Source organism: Charadrius vociferus, unplaced genomic scaffold (genome assembly GCF_000708025.1).
Source record: "Charadrius vociferus isolate BGI_N301 unplaced genomic scaffold, ASM70802v2 scaffold181, whole genome shotgun sequence".
Lineage (NCBI taxonomy): Eukaryota > Metazoa > Chordata > Aves > Charadriiformes > Charadriidae > Charadrius > Charadrius vociferus.
Window position 1 is genome coordinate 1,281,716 of NW_009646937.1, and position 22,297 is coordinate 1,304,012.

General features: G+C 41.1%; 1 protein-coding gene across 1 annotated transcript in view; it reads right to left on the minus strand.

Moving 5' to 3' along the window:
* SCIN (scinderin) overlaps positions 1-22,297 on the minus strand; it is a 45,537-nt gene that overhangs the window by 10,451 nt on the left and 12,789 nt on the right. The window contains exons 3-6 of the mRNA XM_009894944.1: positions 20,568-20,717; positions 4,606-4,698; positions 1,965-2,097; positions 105-193 (exon numbers count right to left, since the gene is read on the minus strand). Of these exons, the coding sequence (XP_009893246.1) occupies positions 105-193; positions 1,965-2,097; positions 4,606-4,698; positions 20,568-20,717 (465 nt within the window). The remainder of the gene's footprint in view (positions 1-104; positions 194-1,964; positions 2,098-4,605; positions 4,699-20,567; positions 20,718-22,297) is intronic.

The following is a 22,297-nucleotide window of genomic DNA, read 5'->3' on the forward strand; positions in this document are numbered from 1 at the left end:
TATTGTCTTATAAGCCCTTAAAAATATTTTTTTTGCTGATTTAAAAACAAAGCCTTTTAACAGAGCTCATGCTCTCCTGGTATCATCTCATAAATAGATCGCACCTGTGTGTTGGCAGGATAATTCATCTGCTGTATGAATTGTTCAGCATTCTTCATGGCAGCTTTTCTCTCTTGTGGGTTAGCATCTTTGCCTGGTTAAAACAGAAGGATAACAATATATGGGAAAGGGCAATGAGCTCACAGACCCTGCAAAAACAAGATGTCCTTGGGCCAGATTCTCTTCAACATTGCTTTTGCCTCAGTCTTGAACAAACACAAATGCTGGCCATAGCACGAGCAATAAAATTCACACAAAGTGAATGGCCAGAACAGCATCTCAGTGGCTTTGAAAACAGTCAAAAAAAAAGAAAATTAAAAAAAAAAAAGGAAAAAGGGGGCATTGATTTTTGCTTAGTGTGTGTGTTTCTATCAAAAAATGCTGTTCATAATATCTGCTTAGTTCAAGGTACAAGAGCACCCTGGCTCTTTTCTCCAAATCTTCCCTTGCTGGGCTGCGATGTGGTAAATAAAGCTGCTGTCCAGAACTGCCTTCACTTCTTCAGGCAGTGCCACAAACCGAGTAGAAGAAATAGCCATTTTGTCTGGCTGGGCTGGGCAATTCACCACGGCCCTTCCCCGTCCATTGCCCCTTGTTCAGCCTTGCTCAGTGTTAGACATCTCTGAAAGTCTCTGTGGGGTGATACTGTGTATCAGGTCTGTGTCCCAGCTGGCTGTCAATGACTATACTCCAAAGACCTCTTAGTCTAATAAGATGCTCTGATAAGCTATTCATTGTATTCCATTTTGAATGAGACTATTAGCGAAGTAATTCACACTCCTCAGCTTAATGGTCTGAAGATTTCCAGCAGCGATGATAACTGCAGCCTCCCAGTGCAAGGGTGAGACTCACAGACTAACGGGGTTTTTCCACACATCATTGTTACCAGCAGTAGGAAGGCGAGGATGCACAGAGCAGCACATAGGGCCATATTCGAAAGGCCTAAATTGTATTTTATTTATCTTATGCCTGATCCTATTGGCTTGGTTCTTCTAGGAGCTGTCAGGGGAAGAGGGAAAACCAGGAATCAGAGGGTCAGGCCATTTGAGCCCAGCGTTCCCAAAATGCTTTTAAATGATGTTTCCCTAACTGCAAATAAAGTTTTCAAGCGAAATGCTTACTATGCTTCCTGGACTGACTTCAGCAATTTGACAACGGCATCGATTAATTATTTGCTGTTGCACATAGTAGAAAGAAATGCAAATACCACAGAATAATTAATGCACTCCCTCAGACAAGGAAGGGGAGATACTCAGCACTGAATGCAGTGGCAGCACCGCAACAATCCAGCTACAAGATGTCCAGGCCTAAATCTCCAGTAGTAGTATTCCCCTGGGAAATGTTCAGTCAAAGCAATTGCAGACACTCCTATAAGCACTGATGATACCACAGGGAAATATTCACAAGAAAAAAAGAAGCACCAAAGTATTTGCAAGCTTTTAGTTGATGCCTGGAACACACACCTTTCAATTTCACACCTCTGCGGAGTGATGTATGGAAATAGAATATCTACACATTATCAAACCTTTAGTGTCCAGATTTTGTCCCAGAAGATAGGGATTTGATGGCAATATATATAACTTGTAGGATTCTTTGTGTTTGCACTATAATTGCAATTAAATAAGCATTTAAGGACCCAGGCTAACAGATGCCTCAAAAATAGCCAGGATCCATAGATGGGACTTGGTCTTGAGGCCCTTACTCACGTGAGCAATCCTTGTCCACTGACTGCACCAAGGAAGAACTGTCTGCAGGGTACTGTGTCCAGCCAGTATTAAATTCTTGCTAGTGGCCTGAGGGCATTGTGTCGACTCCTTAGATATGTCTGTGTAGCTTCCGCATTTGCAAGAGAAGTGATCTCTTACCTTTCCACACAAAGATCTTCCTTGCAGCACCATTGTCCAAAATGAAGCACTCCTCAGACAAAAGCATAGCCATGGAGAAGGGGTTTTCCTCTGCTACCACGGAGACCTTCATGGATCCACTTGCATCTGATACCTAGGAAAGCAATCATTTCAAATTTAGATCAACTCTGGCTTTTATAAACAAATTAATTTCTACTCCCCAAATTACTACAAAAATCAGTCACCATTCCTATATAAATGGCTGGATGAAATTTGTGTGCTGCTGGAAAGTACGGTAGACTAATGATATATTTTTTTGTTTCATTTCATTTTACATCCAATAGAGGGAGTTGTAGCGTTAATTTTAGTGAGTTTGTTGGCTCCCCGTCTCACAACTTCTTAAAATAAATCCGTTTCTCTTCCACTTTCAATTCAACTGCTCATTCAGTGAACACCTCACAGTTAAAAATCCGTATTTTCTTCAGCCCTTCCTATACAATCAGCTGAACTGGTGGAGTCCCTAGGTGTCATCTTCTGCTACAGAGCAACCCGCATGGAAGCCAAAGGTACATGTACATGCTGAACAAGAGTATTTGCAATTATAATAAATAGTCCTACAATGATATTAACAAGTGAAATACCTACATTTGTAGCCTACAGTTTTTTAATTGGAAACTGTGACATAAGACCTGTTGGAGGATGTGCTTTGTAATCTCTACCACCACTGTAAGTTGATGTAGACCTTTAAAACCTTTTAAAATTCACTCCTGCAGGGCTGAAAAGACCAGTTATTACTACTGAAAAGAAGTTATTCCTATTGTAGTAACTTTTCTAGCAGTCTTTATTTCTTTCCATAATTAAATATTAATTTTAAATACACCATTCTATCTTATATTGTGTATTACGGAAGCACAAGATGGAAATAAAAATCAGCTATTACACCCACTGTGAAGACTCACCGTAGACCTGTCTTCTGACTTTGACACTCACTGTAGCAGCACATTTAAATTTAACTAACAGAGCTCTGTTAGTAGGACCCATGTACTTAGAGGAATTTATTAGATATCCACAGAATTTTCTGAGAGTTCTTAGGATTCCAAAATTCACTGGAAGCACTTTTCTCCTCTCTAGTATTGTCTTACTACAATGGTCCTGATCATACATGCAGACCTTCTTTTTCTTTTTTTTTTTCCTAAAACCCTGCTATAAAGATTAATACGTGCCAGATTTTTTGGCAAGAATGGAATCATTAATGGGAACTAAACACACCACACAGCCAACAAGGACCAAAAATGGCCTTGTAACAATGATCTCCTCATATAGGCTTCTTGTAAACCCCAGCCACGGAAATGGGTAAGGAAGCATCCCATAACAGGCAGGGAGAGAGGCGGCTCCATCCCGCTGTGGTCTGTGGGATGCAGGAGCTGTGAGGGGGTGACTCACCCCCTCTCACACAGCAGCTTCAAAGCTACTGTAGATGGCACCTATAAGGTAACACACATGGGGGTCCAGTAGCACTTAGTGCTGTCAGAGTGTTGCCACTGGTTGACCAAACCCTTCTCATTATATAGCTATGGGGAAGAACATACATCATATGCCAGTGGAAGATTCTTCTCTATCACACAAGGCAACCCCATTGCATGAGCCAGAGCACAAAGTGCTGAAGAGAAAGGTCCAGATCTCAATGCTAATGAGGGCTTGTAAAAAATATACTCATGCAAGCTTCAGAAGAAAATACTATTTTTTTCTCGGTGGGAGGGATAAAAGTCTTTTCTAGATTGAATTAAAAACATCCCCTTTTTCCAAATACTTTCTCACTTCTTTTCTCAAGTTGGAGAATATGAAAGAAAGGGGAGCTGTGGAAAAAAAAAAAAACAAGAAAATACAGGCCTGGAAATAGTTAGGTTTTTTTCAGTTCTTCAGTTTTTCAGTTCAGTGGCTTCTTCCAATGAAATGAAATACCTGTACATTTTAATTTCAAAACATTTTTTTTTTTTGTGAGAAAGGATCAAATACAAAAATGCAAGTCTGCTTTTTCACTGGTAATGAAGAAAACATTTTGGACTACTCCTAAAGTTAATCACAGGCTATTTGTTGAACAATGTATTCCATAAATATAATAATAAAATTCCTACTGATTTAAATGGATTAAAAAATGTATCCATTTTGTTTATAGGTAATTTTTCTGACATTGGCACTGTCTTAGTCAGTGATAAGCCATTGCAGATGAGGAAGGAGGAAAAGGGTTTTGCAAAAGAAAGGAGTTTGGCATTCAAATTCTATTGGAATTTGATTAGAAAAATGTAACATAACTGTCCATCTCTCAAACTCTGCTAAGAATAAATCATATATGACTGCTAAAACTCCCACTTTTAAAATCAAGAAGACGTAAGACCAGTTAATTCTTCTTTGACCTGCACTGAGTGGTTCATAGGCCATGTTTAACTTGTTTTCTGAGTAAACAGGACTGTAATCCATTTTTTTTTCCTCAAATTACCTGGCCTGTCTTGATTGACATCCTTTGAGAAACTTGTCCATTGGCCGCAAATCAACTAACGCAACTGCAGTTCTGTAACTGAAGCCAGAACTCCATATACGAGGGCACCACATGCATGAGTACTGTTGAGTGTACCTAACTAAAAAAAAAGTATAAATTATTTACCATATATAGTTTAGCGCTTCTCCGGTTTGTAATGTCGGCCAGCTCATCATCGTCATCATCACATTCGGGAAGCTCTGGCTTGCTCCCTAAAACCTGTACAAGAAGAGAATAACAAATTTAATGCAGAGAGAGAATAGGTGCTATAGTATAAATACCTAAACACCATAGTGTGTTGTCCCAGTAATTGATTAGTCAGGATCATCTCTACATGTAATCCAATCAAAATCCAAACTCATGGATGACTTGTTCCCAAATATATGGATAAGTTTAATAACTGTGTCAGATCTCCAGCAGCATTAGAACTACGTGCTGTCTTTCCTGCAAGCCAACTTGCTGGTCAGCTATAGACTAGAATAGGAAATGATATAGAGAAAAAAGCATCAAAGGATACATACACACACAAATACACAGAATAGAGGTTTACGTGATCCTGCTCTATGTGTCTGTTTATATGTCTGTCTTCCCCTTTTCCTCCCAGTAACTTCTAAACTGTCAGCAAGCAAGTCTTACAATTTGTGGAGTAACAGTACTCTTGAAATGTTTGAAAATACTAAAATTAAAGTAGACAAAGTAAAATATATGAGTTGAAATTAACTTTAAAAATATGTCAGTTGACACTACAAAATATCCAATTATGATTTAAAAAGTTTACAGATTCTTAATCCTATTTCAGGAAGAAAAATTAGCTAAGGTCTTGAAAAAAATTTATGGGATGAGAAAAACACTTTCTTGCTCCACCATCAGAATGTCAATTTTAACACTGTGGTAGTTTTACATCATAATAGTTTTACACCATGGGTAATCTTATAACAACTATCATTACAAGAAATTTACAGAGGTTCATCAAGAATATGTAATGGTCAGGTAGTCACTATTAGATCCTAGTTACTCATTCTTAATGATCTTTCCTTAATGACTCATATATGACCAGATCCAAATGTTACCTACAGAAGTTTACTTATTTCTATGAAATTCTGTCCCAGAGTGAAGGTAGTAGTAACTGCTATGTTGGAGTAACTAAACCTCAACATCAGGTACAAGGGTAGTGCCAGCCTTCCTATTGACACAGTGCATTTCCATGTAACATGCAGTCACATGCAAAAACGCTGTAAATATTTGATAACAGGGAAGCCTGACAAAGCATACAGCTGCAATTTGGAAAAAAAAAACACCACAAACCCAACAAACACACAATATAGTCTAAATATTTAATATCTATCTGCCATCTGTGGAGTTTCCTGACCTGGCAAAGCCAGTAAAATGCTTGGCATTGCAAAGTGTGATCGCTCTGGTTTAATCTAAAATATTTCAGACATTGAAGAAGACAAAGTGATATCCTGAGTGTTTAAGAAAGATGTTACCAATAGCTTTTCAGTAGCTATCAGTCAGTATTTCCTGAATTTACGCTACGTGTCTGCAGATTGACTAATGTATGGGCCAAGCAGGGCTACATTTTCATAGCAGGGCCACCATGCTGCGGAACGGCTGAAAACAAGGGGTGTATGTGGCATATCAGCACAAGGATTCTGAGAGTGTTTCCCTTCCTAGGTTTTCACACTAACCAGCAGCCTACACAGAGTCCTGTTAATAAAACTTCCAGAAGTCCATACTCACTAGTTCTATGCTTAATTAGGTATTTCCAGCAAAAAAATACCCCCCCTAAAAATTACATACAGAAATCGCGATTCCTGCTATAGTTAAAGTCAGCGTTTTACCTTCCTGTGCTTATAGAATACCTGTGGCACCACAGTTATTTTGCAGCTTTGTCTAAGATGCTTGAAGTGATAAAAAATAAACTGCTCTTGAAATTTTCTGCTTGCCCAGGGGGTCTTTGAAAATTATGCGGGTGCCACTCTGAATATTTTTAAACAAGGCTAAATAGTGCCTGTTGGTGTCTGTGAAAACACCTTGACAGAAGCAGCCTCTCTATTCACAGCACAGTCTAGGCACTCCACTCTGGTGGCAATTAAGCCGAGCAGCCTCTATAATTTAAAAATTCGGCTTTAAAATTGGCCCCAGCACAGTTTAGATTGCTGGCCTGACCTGTTGTCGTTTTAAAACTGCATGTAGAAATGTTTTTCTGAACTAGATAGAGAATTATTGTCAGACTCCCTAAGTCTTATCTCAGGAGTCTCAGTTCATCAGTACGGGCACACTGAGAGTGGTCAAAACCTCCTTTGCGCAGGTGCAGTTACAGGTATGAGATGAAGTGCCCTGGAAAGAGCAAAGACACTCTGGTTCTGGGGAAATCCGTTCACAGTTCGCTAAACAGCAGTTTGCATAGCAGCTTCTCTGGCCAAAGCTAGCTCCGTGCTTCAGCATAGGCAAGCAGAAAAGGAACATTACTCATTTTTGTATTCTTTTGCAGTTTCTCAGAGGAGCCCAAAAATAAATGGAGAAGGGTCTCGCGGGAGCTCCCTTCTCCTGCATGTGAAGTCACAGTTGCTTGTGGATTCTGGTATTTTGGGGACCCTCATTAAGAAGGGACAAGATGTGCTTCTCCTCCCACCACATAAAAAATCCAGGACTCGCAAGGAGGGCTGTGCAGCCAACACGGCCATGAGAAGATGCCTTGAGTTGAACCACTGATGGGTATGTATAGCTATGTGTGTTGGTATCAAAACCAGAAGATGACACGAGGTTAAAATGACCTAAGGCATGTGAAGAAACCAATTGTGAAGAGATGCAGCGTGCACTATATATACTCAATATGAATTGATACAGTATGAAATACATATCATCAGTACACTTTTGTATTGCTACGAACAACTTATGTCATTCCCATCATGCATTAATTTCAGCCAGTTTGTCTTGCAGACTGGAGGATGAGACAGATCACAGAAGGAAAAATTCTGTGCTTAAACAGAAAGCAATTTATGTTGAAAAAAAATATTAAGATCCGTCTTAAAGAAATGCCTTCCAGAGAAGTTGCCTTTCCTCCTAAGGCAAAGTACCATGCTACGGCTGAGTCAACACGCAGCCACACATATGCCTGGATGTTATGACAACTGATAATTTTATCACTAAGATTATAAAGTGTGTATTGAACAACAGCTAACTGCTATGCTGGAATTGGGTTGTATCGTTACCCAAGCATCTGGCTGGCTGAGTCGCAGCTCTCCAGGGCACCTCACCTTTACACAGATAATTCTCATGTGAGGCATCAAAAAGAAAACAAATCATGCCCGCTGACACTACAGCCAAAGGCTCCCAAAGCTTTTCAGCAAGGTTCCCCAATAAAATGACTTAAACTAACAGACAGTTTAAAGGACATTAAGTCTTCAGATTCTTAACTACATATGCTCTTAGTTTCACACAGATCCTGTGGTAACTATATACACAGGACCTTGCTCATATAATTCTCCCTATACAGATAGTCAGGCTGCTCCACTGGGTCTTTACATCTTATGACCCAGTGTACTGACAGCTCTAGGCTGGCTCTCCTGGGCTGCTCTGAGGGTCGAGACCCTGACTCACAAACCTGCCAAGAATTCAGACCCACAAATCCACCCCACACACCTGAAAATAGCAATGCTGCTTTGGGGATGCAAAACAGCCTAACTGCACTTTTCCCCAGACGTCCAATCATATTGGCAACTTCAAACCATACCTCTCATAAATACACAGGTACACATACAGGTTTTGAAAACACTTTAAAAATCATTATTTTATTATTCTTTACTGCAGTAGAAATAATCTAAGGAATAATTATGGGCCCTGACAGCATACCCATGCCCCAGCTTCTTCATTCTTTGGGCTTAGCATCTTTCTTTACAGCTGCTGATTTCCAAACCACAGAGACTCTTTATATCAGTTCACCTTATCTGCCATTGACAGATTAAGACATCAAACCACCCCTCGCTCTCTGTTGTTCCACCACAGAATGATACTTATCGTTTCCCCAGCATTGCTTTCTGTGTGCAGTTTTATCAGAGTCCTGCAGAAAAGCATGAGCAACTCTGGCCTCAGCGAAGGTGCACACAAGCTGCAGCGACCACTCTAACCTCATGGTCTATGTGAGGTTGTTTAACCACTCGAGGCTTAATCTGCTGCCCAGCTATTTCGGAATAAGGCATGTCCGTAGCTGGCTACGTTAGAGCCTACCTTGCTATAGCCTAACGCCAGCTTATTCCTCAATGAGCGCATCAGACTGCTGAGTTAGCGTTGGTTTAGCAAAAGTATTCATTAACTCTGTACCTTTAGATCTTGTCTATGAGGGGTATAACAGGAAATCAATCTGTATTAATTTTATAAGTTTTGGGTTTTTAAGTTCTGTTAAACCTTTGTGTTAATGCTCTTGGGTTAGCGCAAGAATATCGTAGTGGAAGCCAACAGAACATCCGTTCTTCTGCAACCACTGCCCAAGTTCACTCTTATCTTGTGGGAAACACAACATAGCTTATCATACCTGCAAAACCAAAATCCCCTTACATATTCTCATGTGCACGAGCTCTTCTCTGTAAATATCTGCACCCCCCCAGAGAAGTACAAAATACAGAGCCAAAGCTTTTACCGACAAGTGAAATTCCACTCCTTTACCCTTAGAAAAAGAATAGAAGAAATCATGGACAAAAGGTTTCTAATCTGCAGGAATGTGACAAGGTAAATAATTTAAAATAAATTCATCAAAAGAAGAAATTTAGCAAACATTGTCTTCATAACTGGAGCAGCCAGCTCTGTAGCATAAACTAGTTGGTATTGATTTAATGGCAGCAAGAAGTTTACAGAGTTCAGTGAGGCTGAAAATCCAACTAGGAAAACAATACTTGAAGAACATATCAGGTGAAGGATAATTAAGAGAGAAAACCAGTTTTGTACAGTTTAACTTGTGTACACTAGCACTGTGTTTGTGTTCCTTCTTACTATAAACAGTTCGGGTTAGGCTTCTGGTCTGAAACTGAACTATTTATTGTGGCTGTGATCCCAAGCCTCAGATCTCAAAAACACTCAAACTCCCCTCTTTATATGCTACGAGCAATGGAAAGAAAAGCAAGGCATTTACATAGCTTAAAGCTGTCTTGTGTGCCTGACATTTTATTACTTAATACTTTTGGAAAACAATCAGGATTAGTATCTCATCATTTACATTCTTAAACACTGACATAAGCAAGCATATCCTGCTCCCGCAAACTCAAGGTACACATATAGGCTGTGAGAGAGAATAAATCCTCTGTGCAGGACAATAAGCCTGAACTAGTGGCATAGCGTGAGCTCACTGGCAGAGAAAGGCTTAGATTTTTATTAACCTTCAAAGCCGAGAAAAGTGTTACAAGGAATGTCTTTCAGAAATAAATACTGTCTCGAATATCTACTCCAGTAGCCTGTAAAAGGAAAAAAATCCAGCAGAGAGAGGAAAGGATGAACATGATGCAGCCTAGTAACCACCTGGCTGACCCTGGGTACCAGCACAGACATACACCCTGAGGCTCATCGGGCAAAGGTGGCTTCAGGGCTTTGCTGCTTAAGTAACTGGCCGCAGTTTCATTTCTAATCATTTTAGCTTATTGGTTCTCCTGCCAGAGCACAACCACTGCAGAGGATATTCTGGTCCAGACAAAAATGACTTTTGACACTGGTCATATTATGAATAGCTGAATATGCTTATTTCACTGCTTATTGTAACCTGGAGCTCTTTCCATCAATCTGAGCAAACGTTCATAGTCTTAGGAAAAATTCAATCCCATCAGGAAAAAAACCAAAATCCTTTCACTAAACTGCTGTAAGGTAGCTAGCAGGATTTCTGCCTGAAATTGCCTCTCACTAGCAATTCCAGCAACAACAGACATCATTACACACTCACCTTGAGCAGAAGACCTCCCACCTGCCAGAACAGAGATTGAAAATAAGATGGAAAGAGCCATAATATACTAAGAAGTGGACAAAAGGATGTTTTATGTTAACAAATAGTTCTGGTACGCTGTTAATATTTGAGGGTTTACCATATAATTTAGCAAAAGGACTTTCTGGTATTAAGGTCTAAACCTGATCCGTATGCACTCAGATTGCTATAAAACAGCAAAACGCAGCAGTTCCTCATGGCACTTTTGACACATAAATTATGGCCTACATTTTTAGCCAGTTTCTGTTGCCTCAGGAATTTCAAACGCAAATCATAATTTTATTCATAGCTCTATGCTTAACTTCCTCAAAACAGGGCATTAGGCTTTGGCAGCTTTTCACACAGTATTTGCAACTTTGCATATCTGTGTTGGATAATTTGAATATAAAGCCTTTACTAATATGATAACGATACTCTATCATTAATTTTCCGCTCTGTGAAACAGGCCACAGATAACATGCTCACAAAAAAAAAATATATGGATGTCTTGAGAGTACAAATTCGATGTTTTTCAGTAGTTTGCCTGGGAGGTAAAAGAAGCTACCTTCTGTCCTGCTGGGACTGCACAGCTGGCAGTATCTAAGTGAGTTATTTACGCTGAGATCGGACGTATATGAAATGAGTCGAGGAAACCCCCAGCCTATGTTATCTTCAAATGCCTTCAAGATGAACAGTGATCCTACACTAAGGAAACCCCGAGGGTGAATGGCAGTAACTATGCAAACACAACAAGATTTTTTGTAAGCATTACTGCTGCTGAACATTGAGAATTGAGCTGTTCAGCCACCTGCCTACTTGCAGCATAATTAAAAATACAATAAGTAATCACCCCTACATCTTTTTTCTATTTATACTAATCTTTTCTGCCTCATATTTTTAAATCTTACGCCTTTGTTACATCCTCCTCTGATACCAGCAGAAGTGTTAGAAACGAGACCCAAATCCTGCAAAGACTTGCACATATGCTTGAGATGCCTGGTTTTTCTGCTTTATTGGGACATGAAGTCAGGCACACACTGAAGCCTCTGTAGCTCTGCAGATCTCAGTTTGAAAGCCTTGTGGATAAAAAGCCCATATGCGCTACATGACAGTGCATGCTCATGTGTTGGAAAATAACTCATGGCAATAAATCAAGTAACTAACGCCAACAGGGAGGCTCAGACACTACCTATCTGCTAAAATTCAGGAAACTCCCAGCTTTTTGTTTCTTAAGTGCGCACAGTTTTGCAGCAGAGCATTTGCAGTGGCACCATGCAGGCTGGTCTATAGCAATAGTGGGGTAAAAAGAGGAGTACGGCAAATACGCTATGGAGCTCGAAGCAGCAGAGAGCGAGCTGGTGGAAACCGCAGGCGATCGGCACAGATTTGGACCCTAATGTTCAAAAAAGCAAACCAGAGTTATTTTGAAAGATTTTCTCTAATGCCTCCTGGTGAAGCTTGAAATAAATTAAGTATTTATTAGGACAGAAAAAGAGAAAGAGCAAAAATGTTTCTTTCCCGTGGTTATATAAGAGATACATCCTGCTTAGCTCTTTGAAAATCACTTCCTCCTACTAGTTTAGGTCCCCTCCACTAGCTGGTTTCTGTTTTTAAGTTCCTGCACCTCCTCAAAATTTGTTTAAAGGAGACAGTACATTCAAAGGGGCTATGATTTACAGCTCTTAAAAATTAGAAGTTGCACCACTGATTACTCCAATTTTTAAATCCATCTTATGTAATTTTATCTACCTCTTATTTTTACAGACAAAGCCAGGTAGTATCAAAGTCATAGGCAGTTACATAAGCAAAAGACCTGGCCCTAATAACCTGCTTTGCAATAAATACAATAATTAGATTTACATATTTCTTCAGCATTACACACTCGGTGGTGGTAGAAATACTGAACTTATTCCATGACACATGGAACACTTTCTTCTATACCACTGCTCTTCACGCCTGCCCAGATGTGACAGGACTTTTACTCCAGTGTCATATGGCCTGGATAGAGAACAGCAATCTGTGGATATCCAGACTCCTCTGAAAAAAACCCTGCAAAGTTTTCTTCCCTGAGCCCTTCCTGCACTGCAGAACTTCCACTTAAGAAAATTCAAAGGCAACCTTGAGCAGAGATCCCTTGAGAGTTGCTCTGCACAGGGGCTGAGATGAGGCAGACCTGCAGAAAAAAAAAAAAAAAAAAAAAAAAAAAAAAAAAAGAAAAAAGAAGAAAAAAAGAAAAAGAAAAGCAAAACCTTTCAAGATGCATTTGTCTTGGGGAAATACTGGATTCCACGGACAACATATCTCTGAATGTTTTATACAGCAAGGAAACTCTGCCCTTTCAGTTCTTCTCCATGAAATCCCCCTGTTGCTAGAAAGTACATAGAAATAATCGCTAACAACTCCACATGGAGAGAACTGCTAACAACTCTTTTCTTTGGCCTTGTCTTCTTAATTATGCTCATTTAATAACTGAAAATTATAGTGGTTTTTCATCAATAGATTTCTTGATAGTCTAGCACAGAAAGGAAAGAAGCCATTACAAACTCCATTAATATTCTAACATGTAATTATAAGATTATAATTGACTAACGTGGTAACCCTGCAAGCACTACAGCTGCTGAAGAAGAAAACATAACAAAGATGAGCGGTTTTCTCACCCGCAAGAACGCAAATGAGACATGCTATAATTTAATTGCAAGCACTTCCAGAAATTCATTATGATTTTAGAAATTCACTAAAATACCTAGTATTAAAGCATCTTTCCCAGCATAAGAAATTAGGTTTTCAACCACCTATTATTAGAGCTGTTCTTAAATGATTTAGTTCACGCCATGCAGTACAATACGCCTGAACATTTTCTGAAGTAAAATTTCTAATGCAGGCACTGAAACTCGTATTTAGAGACTTAATTAAAAGCCTGACTTTCAGATGTACTTGCCACCTGCAGTTCCTGTTCAGTTCCCTGTCATTTAAGTACCTGGCTTCAGGCGTTCAAGATTAAAAACTGCAGCTTGAAGAACATTACGGGTAGCTCACAACGTTCTTGAAGAGTCCTCCTCCCCAGCCCCTGCCACTCTCAGGCAAAACCCCTGCTGATTTTCTACCTGGGCTTGGGGAAAAGACTGGGCCAAATGCTCAGCTGGTACAAAGCAGCTAAACTGTACTGAAATCCAGGCCATGCGAGTTTTGTCTGAGTACAGGTTGCATAATTGAGTCCTTTAAGTGGAAATTTGCATCAAGAAAAAGGACTGTCCTTAATGAAGGAGATACACTCGGTAATTAGAAAGAAAACAGGAGGTCTGGTTTTGACAGCTTGAAACTGGCTCCCTGCAGGGCAAAGGGTTTGTACTTTGTATCCACGTTCATAGCCCATCATAAATTTTAATTAAACAGTGTAATGATTAATAAACTGCCACTCCTTAGATTGGACAGACCTTGCTGTGAAAGGCACACAAGCATGTGTAGTATTTTTCCCCATGGACTCTTTTGAGTTTGTATCCTACAAACTTTTACTGTTCAAAACGGCAAGACCCAAATTCTGTTCTTACTGACACTTGCATATATCCAAAACCATTCTGGTGAAGAGGCATATTTGTCTTCCTGAGGGGTAAATTAGACCCATAGTTTCAAAAGAACCTGAGAAAGTTGTCTGTTCATTTGAGTAGCCAATGCAACTACAGCTAGTAACTATGGCTAGAAGTTCTGCTATTTTCTGCCCATTAGCTTTCTTAAGTCTCTGCATCCTCATGAAAATGACGTTAACTCCTCTCTGTCTGTTTTGACTGCTTAGCATAGTCTTTGCATTGTAGACTGGTACAATTTTCATTGTCCTCACCCCTGTCTCAGTGCATTCCTTTTCCTTGGTATGTGACTGTTCAATAGTGCCTCTGCCCTGGAACTGAAATTCATTTCCAGTATTTATTTCCAAAAATTCCCTGGAAGCTTGTCCATTTTTTCCAACTGTCTCAATTTAGACAATAGAAGATACTACTTTGGCTTACATACTCCCAAAGCCACGGATAATTTGGCATAATATGACTTCATTAAGGTAGTTTTTGTATTGGGCATTTTCTTGCTAGTGAACAGGTCAGGCTGGACCACAATAGTTACATGCAGTTCATTGCTTATGAACTCATAGCATCCGAGTAAAATTGTGTACAAGCTACACTATTAAACAATTGTTTAATCCCTAACAAATGCCTGGAGTTTGTATGCCACAAAAGAAGTTACCCCTCCTCCTCCTCCTCTTCCTCATGCATCACCCTCACTCCCACTGTTCCTTCACTCCCCTGTATACAAAACAAACCAACATGTCCTTAGAGTGACTTGACCTCTTAATACAACCAAAAGCAAGAGAACAAGAAGAAATGCAAATGTTATGAGTGCAGCAATAGCAATTTTTGCTTTTGCAGAGTTGTGATGTCAGATCCTACTCTTGCTGGCTCTGGGTTTGAGCAGGTACCAAACTGGCGGGACACTCGCTGCTCTTCAAGCCTTCTGCAATGATCCATGTGACAGCACCACAGACTGCGGGAACCTGCCTAGCTCCTTCAGAGGAGTGTGTCTTTGCACTGTCAAACCCATTTATGCCAGTCACAAGTCACAGCAAGCCTTCGTTTTTCCCAGCTACCTCACCGTGTTCCATGCTGGTCTTAGAAATTATCTTTGGTTTGCAGCAAATAATTTTTAGGGGCTTGAATTTAACAAGGAAGAAAGGGGTGGTCCTGCTCTTCCATCCCAGACACGTATCCAGCTAATTTAAAGTTTATGGGAGCTTGACGTTGTGGTGAGGTTTGCATTATTGAGGTCTCCTCTGTAAATTGCATTTGCAATGGGCTCTTGTTAGTTCCTGTGCTCTTGAGATTTTATCCACATGACTGAGTTAGCACTGTGTCGTGCTACCAGTCCCTTCCCAGTTACAGAGGTGGGAAGGTGTGATTGGCTGTAATATGATGGAGCCATTCTCATACCTCCGTGCGCAGCATTTATTCATGTCACAGGCAAAAGCAATCATCACTGAACACAATGGCATTCAGGAATTCTCAAGATGAAGCATTTCTTAGGAGCTCGAAAGAAAAAAGGAGGGAGGAGAAAGGCTGCGTTATCAGAAAGGAGGCAGAGGTTCCCTCTATTGCTCAATATTTAAACTAGCTGAATATTTACACAAGTATTTTATGAGAAGTGAGTTTGCATGCACCTGTTGTAAGGCCACTAGAACTCTAACAAAACCAGGCACACGACAAGTGCAAATGCTGAGTAAACAACAGTCATGGGGGGTTTTGTTTAAAAGCAGAAGAGTTATTTCAAAGATACGTCCAAACACGATCCTTCATTTTCTTGTGGTTTTCAACCTGTGGTTTTAGTCATGTTTCTCAGGTTTCATTATTTCAGCCATGAACATCAAAAACTTTTACAAAAATGAAACAAAAGCCAAAAGCCTCAGCAATAAAAACTGTGGCAATCATGCTACCATGAGCTGCAGTTTTAAGGGAATCATTTGTAGGGGAACAATAAAAGAATCCTAAGAATCAGACAGTTTTGTCTGCAGAGAAAAGAGAACCATCCTGAAAAGTGTTAGCTGAACACTTATAATTAAATAGCAGGGACAGATGCAGGCTCAATACTTGGTTCAGTTAAAACTCAGTCTGTCCTACTTTTGCATAGGCTCTTACACCCTGCAGGCAGACTGTCACTGGTGCCTGAAATACTTAAAATGTATCCCAGGGAGATGAATCTATGTAGTCAGAACAGTACTGTCAATCTAAAAATCTTTCAGGGTGTCTAATATTTCAAACTACACAAATATAGTAAAACAAATATACTAAGACTTTCTCTTCCTCTCCTACTTCATTTCTAGAGGTATGAAACCAGATCAAGGTGCTGGTGTGCTATGCACGGAGGACTGGATGCTTTGGGTCTTTCCCTTGGGTGACTCGGAACTGAATTTCTGTGTTTCCCGCATTACTGCAAGCAGCTTCAGCTTGCTGACTGACTAGAAAACTTCACAAAACCAGACATTTCTGAATCCTTGTTTCTCCAATTTGCCATTACTCTGAAAACAGAAGCACAGCTTACACATTCACTAGCCAAACAGTGGACAATAGCTTCAACGGAGAAAGGAAACAGGGTACCTCAGTCCTTCACACATCCCACTCACCATTTCCCACAGTGCTGAGTAATGAGGTCATGGAAAACTTATGTTTAAAATTTACCTTCCCCAGTTTTGTCCTCTCTGCAAAATTAGAGCAGGGATTCCAGCTACAGATAGAAAACTGTCTGTCCTGAGCACAGCTACCCATTACTGTGGCTCCACTCTCAGATCTCTGAGATCTCTTGCGTATACAAGTGCGGTGCTGTGAGATCTCTGCTAACCACTGTGCAAGCAGTCGTAAGAACAAGCATCAGTGTTGGTGCCATCGGCCCAAGAGGGTTTCTGACAGGGCTAGCAGCTGATCCTAGAAGATTTTGGTCCTAGGTTAGCTTTGAAACCATATATTCAGTGTTCCTTCTGGTTAAAGAAAAAAAAAAAAGGGTTGTTAGCTCTAACCCTAATGTGGTCATTCCGGAGCAACCAAACTGACTCAAGCATTGCTAAGACCTATTTTTGGATTGGTTCCATGCAGATGAAAAACTTCCTGTAACACAATTTGAACATTCAGACCCAAGATTCAGCAGAGTGAGTAACTATTCAGCTGTTCACCTGTGAAAATCAGAGCAGAGTTGGCATCTTGGTGGATTTTACTATGGGCAGCTGTGACTGTGGAGACCAGTCACAGTTACTGAGCAGCAACAGCAGCAATTTGTCCAAGGCGGTCTGTTTATTTTTTAAATTAGCAAGGCAGCAACCCTAAACAACATCGCTTAAACCTGCCAGTCGGTACCTCACCTAAAGTGCAAACACAGAGGTGAAACCACCTAGATTAAATACTTTTGATGTGCTTGCACAGAAAGTTTCTGTCTCATCTTCGCAGTTGAAGAGTTCTAGTGATTCCTGCGGTATCTTAAGTGATGACCTGTGCACCCACGGCAGGTCTGAGCTATCCAGACACACTGCGTTTCCCGAGTGCAAGCGCAGGACATTCCCTGTGTGTTCCCAAGTGGCCCCTGTTCACTATGGCAGATAAAAAAAGGGCTTGCTGCTGTCAAAACTACTCACGTACCCGGCTTCTAGCCACTCTCCTTTCCCAGGGCAAGCGAGCTGCATCTTGCTGTCCTGCCACAGCGGTTCATCCGGCCCTACAGCATGCTCCAGACAGCTCTCTCCCATGGGCAAATTGTTCAAGCAGTGCCAGACTATTCCCAGTTCTTGCTAAAAATGGTAGTTGGGAGGAGGCGACCTCTTAGTTCACCTCACCCACAGCTCCCCAGCTCCCAAGAGGAAAGCGGGCTCGCTGGGAAACACCAGCCCGGCACGGCCGCTGCTGCCTCTGCTAATCCCCATAGTAGGAGAGAAGTCTGGCAGGGTTTGTTGAATCAGCCGGTGTCTTGCCGCCATGGTGGGGCATAAGCACAGCAGTCTTGCTTTACCGGCTGGGAGTGACGACTCTGTGCTTACGGAGTAGAGATAAGATCACTATCAGCTCTTTATTTTGGTATTCGTGGTGGGTACGTCAGCCTCTGCCTGGTGAACACTTTTCCAGCAGCGCTGCACCAGCAAGTTTAGCCGCTGATACGGAAGCAGATTTCTAGCTCATAGGAGGGGGCATCATTCCTGATGTTTATCAGAGGAGACCATTTTAGGCAGTCTCATTCTGATTTCAGTGGCATGCTGGATGGCAAAATGCATATTTAAAGCACATAATTGGGAGTTGGACTAGATGATCTCTAGAGGTCCCTTCCAACTCTGAAGATTCTGTGATTCTGTGATAATTCTTTTCTCTAGAAAATAAAATCAACTTTTTTCTAAGAATGGTGGCAATAGCAAAAATCCATCCTTCCTGATGCGGAGGGAAGAAACAGGCACAATGCTAGTGTCAGAGCAGTCAGCCCCAGCGACTGCTACAGCAAATTAGAAGCAATTTTGTGGGATCAAGGAGAAATCAAAATAAAGAGCACCAGGAACTGGATACAATTTGAGCAGGAATAGGAATTAATAGTTTTTACATGTTTGTGAGGTTAACTACGCTGCTGGCTTATTAGCAGCACATGTCAGAGTTCGGACTGGAACAGCCAAAGCCGAGCTGCAAACCCTGTGATGTGAGCAGCACTTCCAAAAGCAAGGCCACCTAGCATGATGCAGGCTAGAAGGTAAGCCCTGGCTGCGGACAAATGCACTCGACTCAGGCTCATTACAGTGGTGCCAATAAAAGGCACGAACCTACTTGCATTGAACTACCCATTTTTCTTTGCTCTATATTCACAATCCAAAAGGCAAAGCAGAAACTTCTTCATACGCTGCCGAGCAAGTGAAGAAAAGTCTTACTCCCTGGTACAGTAACAATACACTACAGGATCAAAATGCACCCTTGGCATTTTTCCTGCTTTTAATCATGTGTCAAGGTTGCTACAAAACAACAGTTGCACCCAGCTGAAAAAAAAAGTCTGGCAAACAGATGCAGGGGTGAGGCCAGCATAGCTGTGCACCTCATAGCCTGTCGGGGGAGGAGGCAGCCGGCCTCCCGACGGCCATCCCTGCGGCGGCACAGAAGTCTGACTTTGCATCTACATCTGTACCTTAGCTGGATAAGAGGTGCAAAGTGCAGCTGTTCTGATCAATGCTCCCAACTAACACGTGAGCTTACAAGAAGCCCTGTGCAGAGCCTCGAGCGGTAACCCCAGGATGGGCTCGGCACTAGGAGGCTGCTGCCAGGGGACCATGCCAGCAGGTTCCCATGGTGCCACTCAGCCTTGGCCCGCAGCAGGCTGCAAACCAATACCGTGATTCAAATAAGGAACAGGAGGTTGGGCTTTAATTGTCAGCCTGTACACTTTTCATAAAAGTTATAAGTGTAAAATATGTGCCTCATCAGAGCCCGTGTGAGAAGTCGGTACAAGGAAGTAAAAGCCAGACAGAGGATCATTTTTTTTTTTTCCTTCAAAAATCTCCAGGGCACTGGGTGCCACCTCCCCTACTTCTGGGCACAGCCACATCTGTACTCACACCCACAAGCAAAAAGTCTTTGCCAGCAGATGTCCAGATCATCCAAAGGCATCACCACAGCTAGCACGGCCACGGGCTGGCAGCTCAGCATCTGGCACGTTTTGCTGCTGAGGCAATAACTAGTTATAGTCCATGTGACAAAACCAAGTGTAAGCACCGTCAAAAATAATGGCATACCTGCATGCACCATTAGCATTACTTCCTGAAGTTAATCTGAAATGCAAGATAAAATTCTAACTGTACATTTTCCATTTTATTGAGGGATTGCTTTATGACCCTGCTTCCCTTTTCCTTCTTTTTAGAGAATGAATGGAAAAAGCTTAATTTAGCACAGAAACGCCAAATGACAATGCTTTTATTAGTATGTGGCCTGCAAGAAGGCATCAGTGCTCATAAATTTTTTCAAGATCTGACAACTCCATAAATTGGGGAAATTTTTTTTTCATCTACTTTGACCAACTCAGTTATGAAATCTAAATGCCATTTTTTTAAGTAAACAGTTAAACTTTCTAAGCATACGAGGAACGGGCTCGGTAGGGTTCCTAGAGGTTAGGTACATAGGAGTTTGTAATAAAGTGGTGATGCAAAGCAGTGTGCCTGGCCCTATGCATCTCCATGCAATTTGCTACATTTATTGACATTCTAGATGTAGTAATTCTATGTACTTCCTATTGTTGGGTGCTGTCCCACCTCAATGGTGCTCTTTCCTCATATGGAGCAGATAGTGTGGTTCAGGTATGAGCTATGCTGTTAAATCCAGTCACCCTACGGCTAAATCAGTCACCCTATGGCCAATTCTGAAAAGTTTAGTTCTTGGATAAGTATTCTCAGATGGTTAGTTATCTCAGACGCTATTGCCCAATAAAGTTAACATTGCTTAGATAAGGAGGGAAAAGATATATAAACTGAGCTACCTTAACCTAAATCTGACTTCCCGGAGTCCTTGAAGAACACAAGGTTTGAGGCCAATCCTATTTAAGCTCCTAAAGTGTAAAAACACTTTATTCACAGCTATGTCAGTAACTGGTGCGGATATTACAATACCTCTATGAGCTGGTCTGGTTCACTCCCTTCTTCCACAGTAATTAATTTAGACCGTCCATTTCGTTCATTGTCCCGAATGCCAACAGCAACTTGAGTAGCCTTCAGCCGCTCGTATTTATTGCATGATGAGCCACACCACTGATATATTTCCTAAAATAATTAAAAGAATGCACACATTAGCAATAAGATTCAACACTGAGCAAAAATATGAAATTACTGTTTTATTAATAATTATTTTACTGGATCTAAACCACCAGAACAGCAGTGAAGCTACATCTTTCAGAAATACTTTCCAGAAGAGATTTGCTAAGTCACCTAGTTATTTGTAATATGCAAGATATTTATGTAATGTAATTTAGCATCCACATATTAGGAGATCTCTCATTCTCAGAATAGTTAGAGTTTTGGTTTGACTGAATTTTATCTCAAATACAGATATGTCATCAGCTATCTAAAGAACCTAAAACTCCTAAATTTGCTACTCCAAATTGTTTTTGTTTCATATCTGGAAGTTCCCCTTCTATGCTACTTCAGCAGTGCTGGTTCTCATTTGTGGCAAGAAACAAAGTAATTTCAAAAGCTCGAGGAAAACCCTGACTGTATCTGCTACTCAAAAGTAAAGTTAGATCTTTCAATCCAGTTTTTATTTTGGTGACTTTTTGCTGTATAATGATACTTGCCACCCACTCTGCTGCATCAAACCACAAAACCAGCTCAAGTGCAAACAGATGACAGAGGTGTGTTGAATAAGAAGTCTTCTTCTCCGGAAGATTTTTCCTCAGTGTACAGCTGATCCAATGCTCATAGAAGTTTATTAACACCAGATTAGTGCAAGCCCTTCCAACTGTAGCTATCACAAATGTCTTTATAAATTAATTCTAAAGATTTACAGATCAGGAACAGGCAGTTTTTCTGGTAAGTGAAAGCAAGTTCCTCCCCAGCAGAAGATGGACACATACCCGGTCCCCCTTCCTGCCTCAGGAGCTGACTAAAATAAAGACAAGAGACACATCTGTAAAAGATGCCTCCATGCAGGAAACATAGCAGTAGGAGTGAGCTTCTGCCACAGGGGCACTCCACCCCATCGTAGCTGTCACCTCTGCAAGGAGGTCCTCAGACACTGCAGCAGCAACTCTTCATGCTGATGAGCAAGAGCCCTGTTGGCAGTAGCCCACTCCTAGGTCTCATCTTACAGGCCTTCAAGGCCTTCCTTTCGCCTGGCTGAGTAGGTAGTGGACGGGTATGCCCCGCACATGACAGGGAAAGCACAATTCAACCAGAATGGAGCACGTTCCCAAGGCACCTCTCAGGAGGGAGGGCCACCATAACCAGCCTAAGACAGGTCACCTAATCCAGTCACAGGACAGACCAAGGACCTCCAGTTTGGGCAAGTCCCGTTCTTCATCCTGAATGCAAAGCATTTCAGAATACAGAATTTAGATGTTGGTCTTGATAAAATTACTAAGAAGAGGCAGAACATAAGCTGCAGAGGTGCTAGAGGCTGAGCTGGAAGGAACTAGTCAAAGGAAATTAATCAGCTTGGCTGGTTGCTTTTCTTCCCCCCTTCCTTCTTCTGGAAGAACAGTACAGCAATAAAAGCAGACAGTCATCTTCAACTCTAAAAGAAGTTGAACTGGTTTGTGTTCATGTACGATGCAAAAAACAAGGATTTAATCAGAGTCCTCACTGAGCAAATTACTGAGGTCTTAGTTTTACGATGTATATACAAC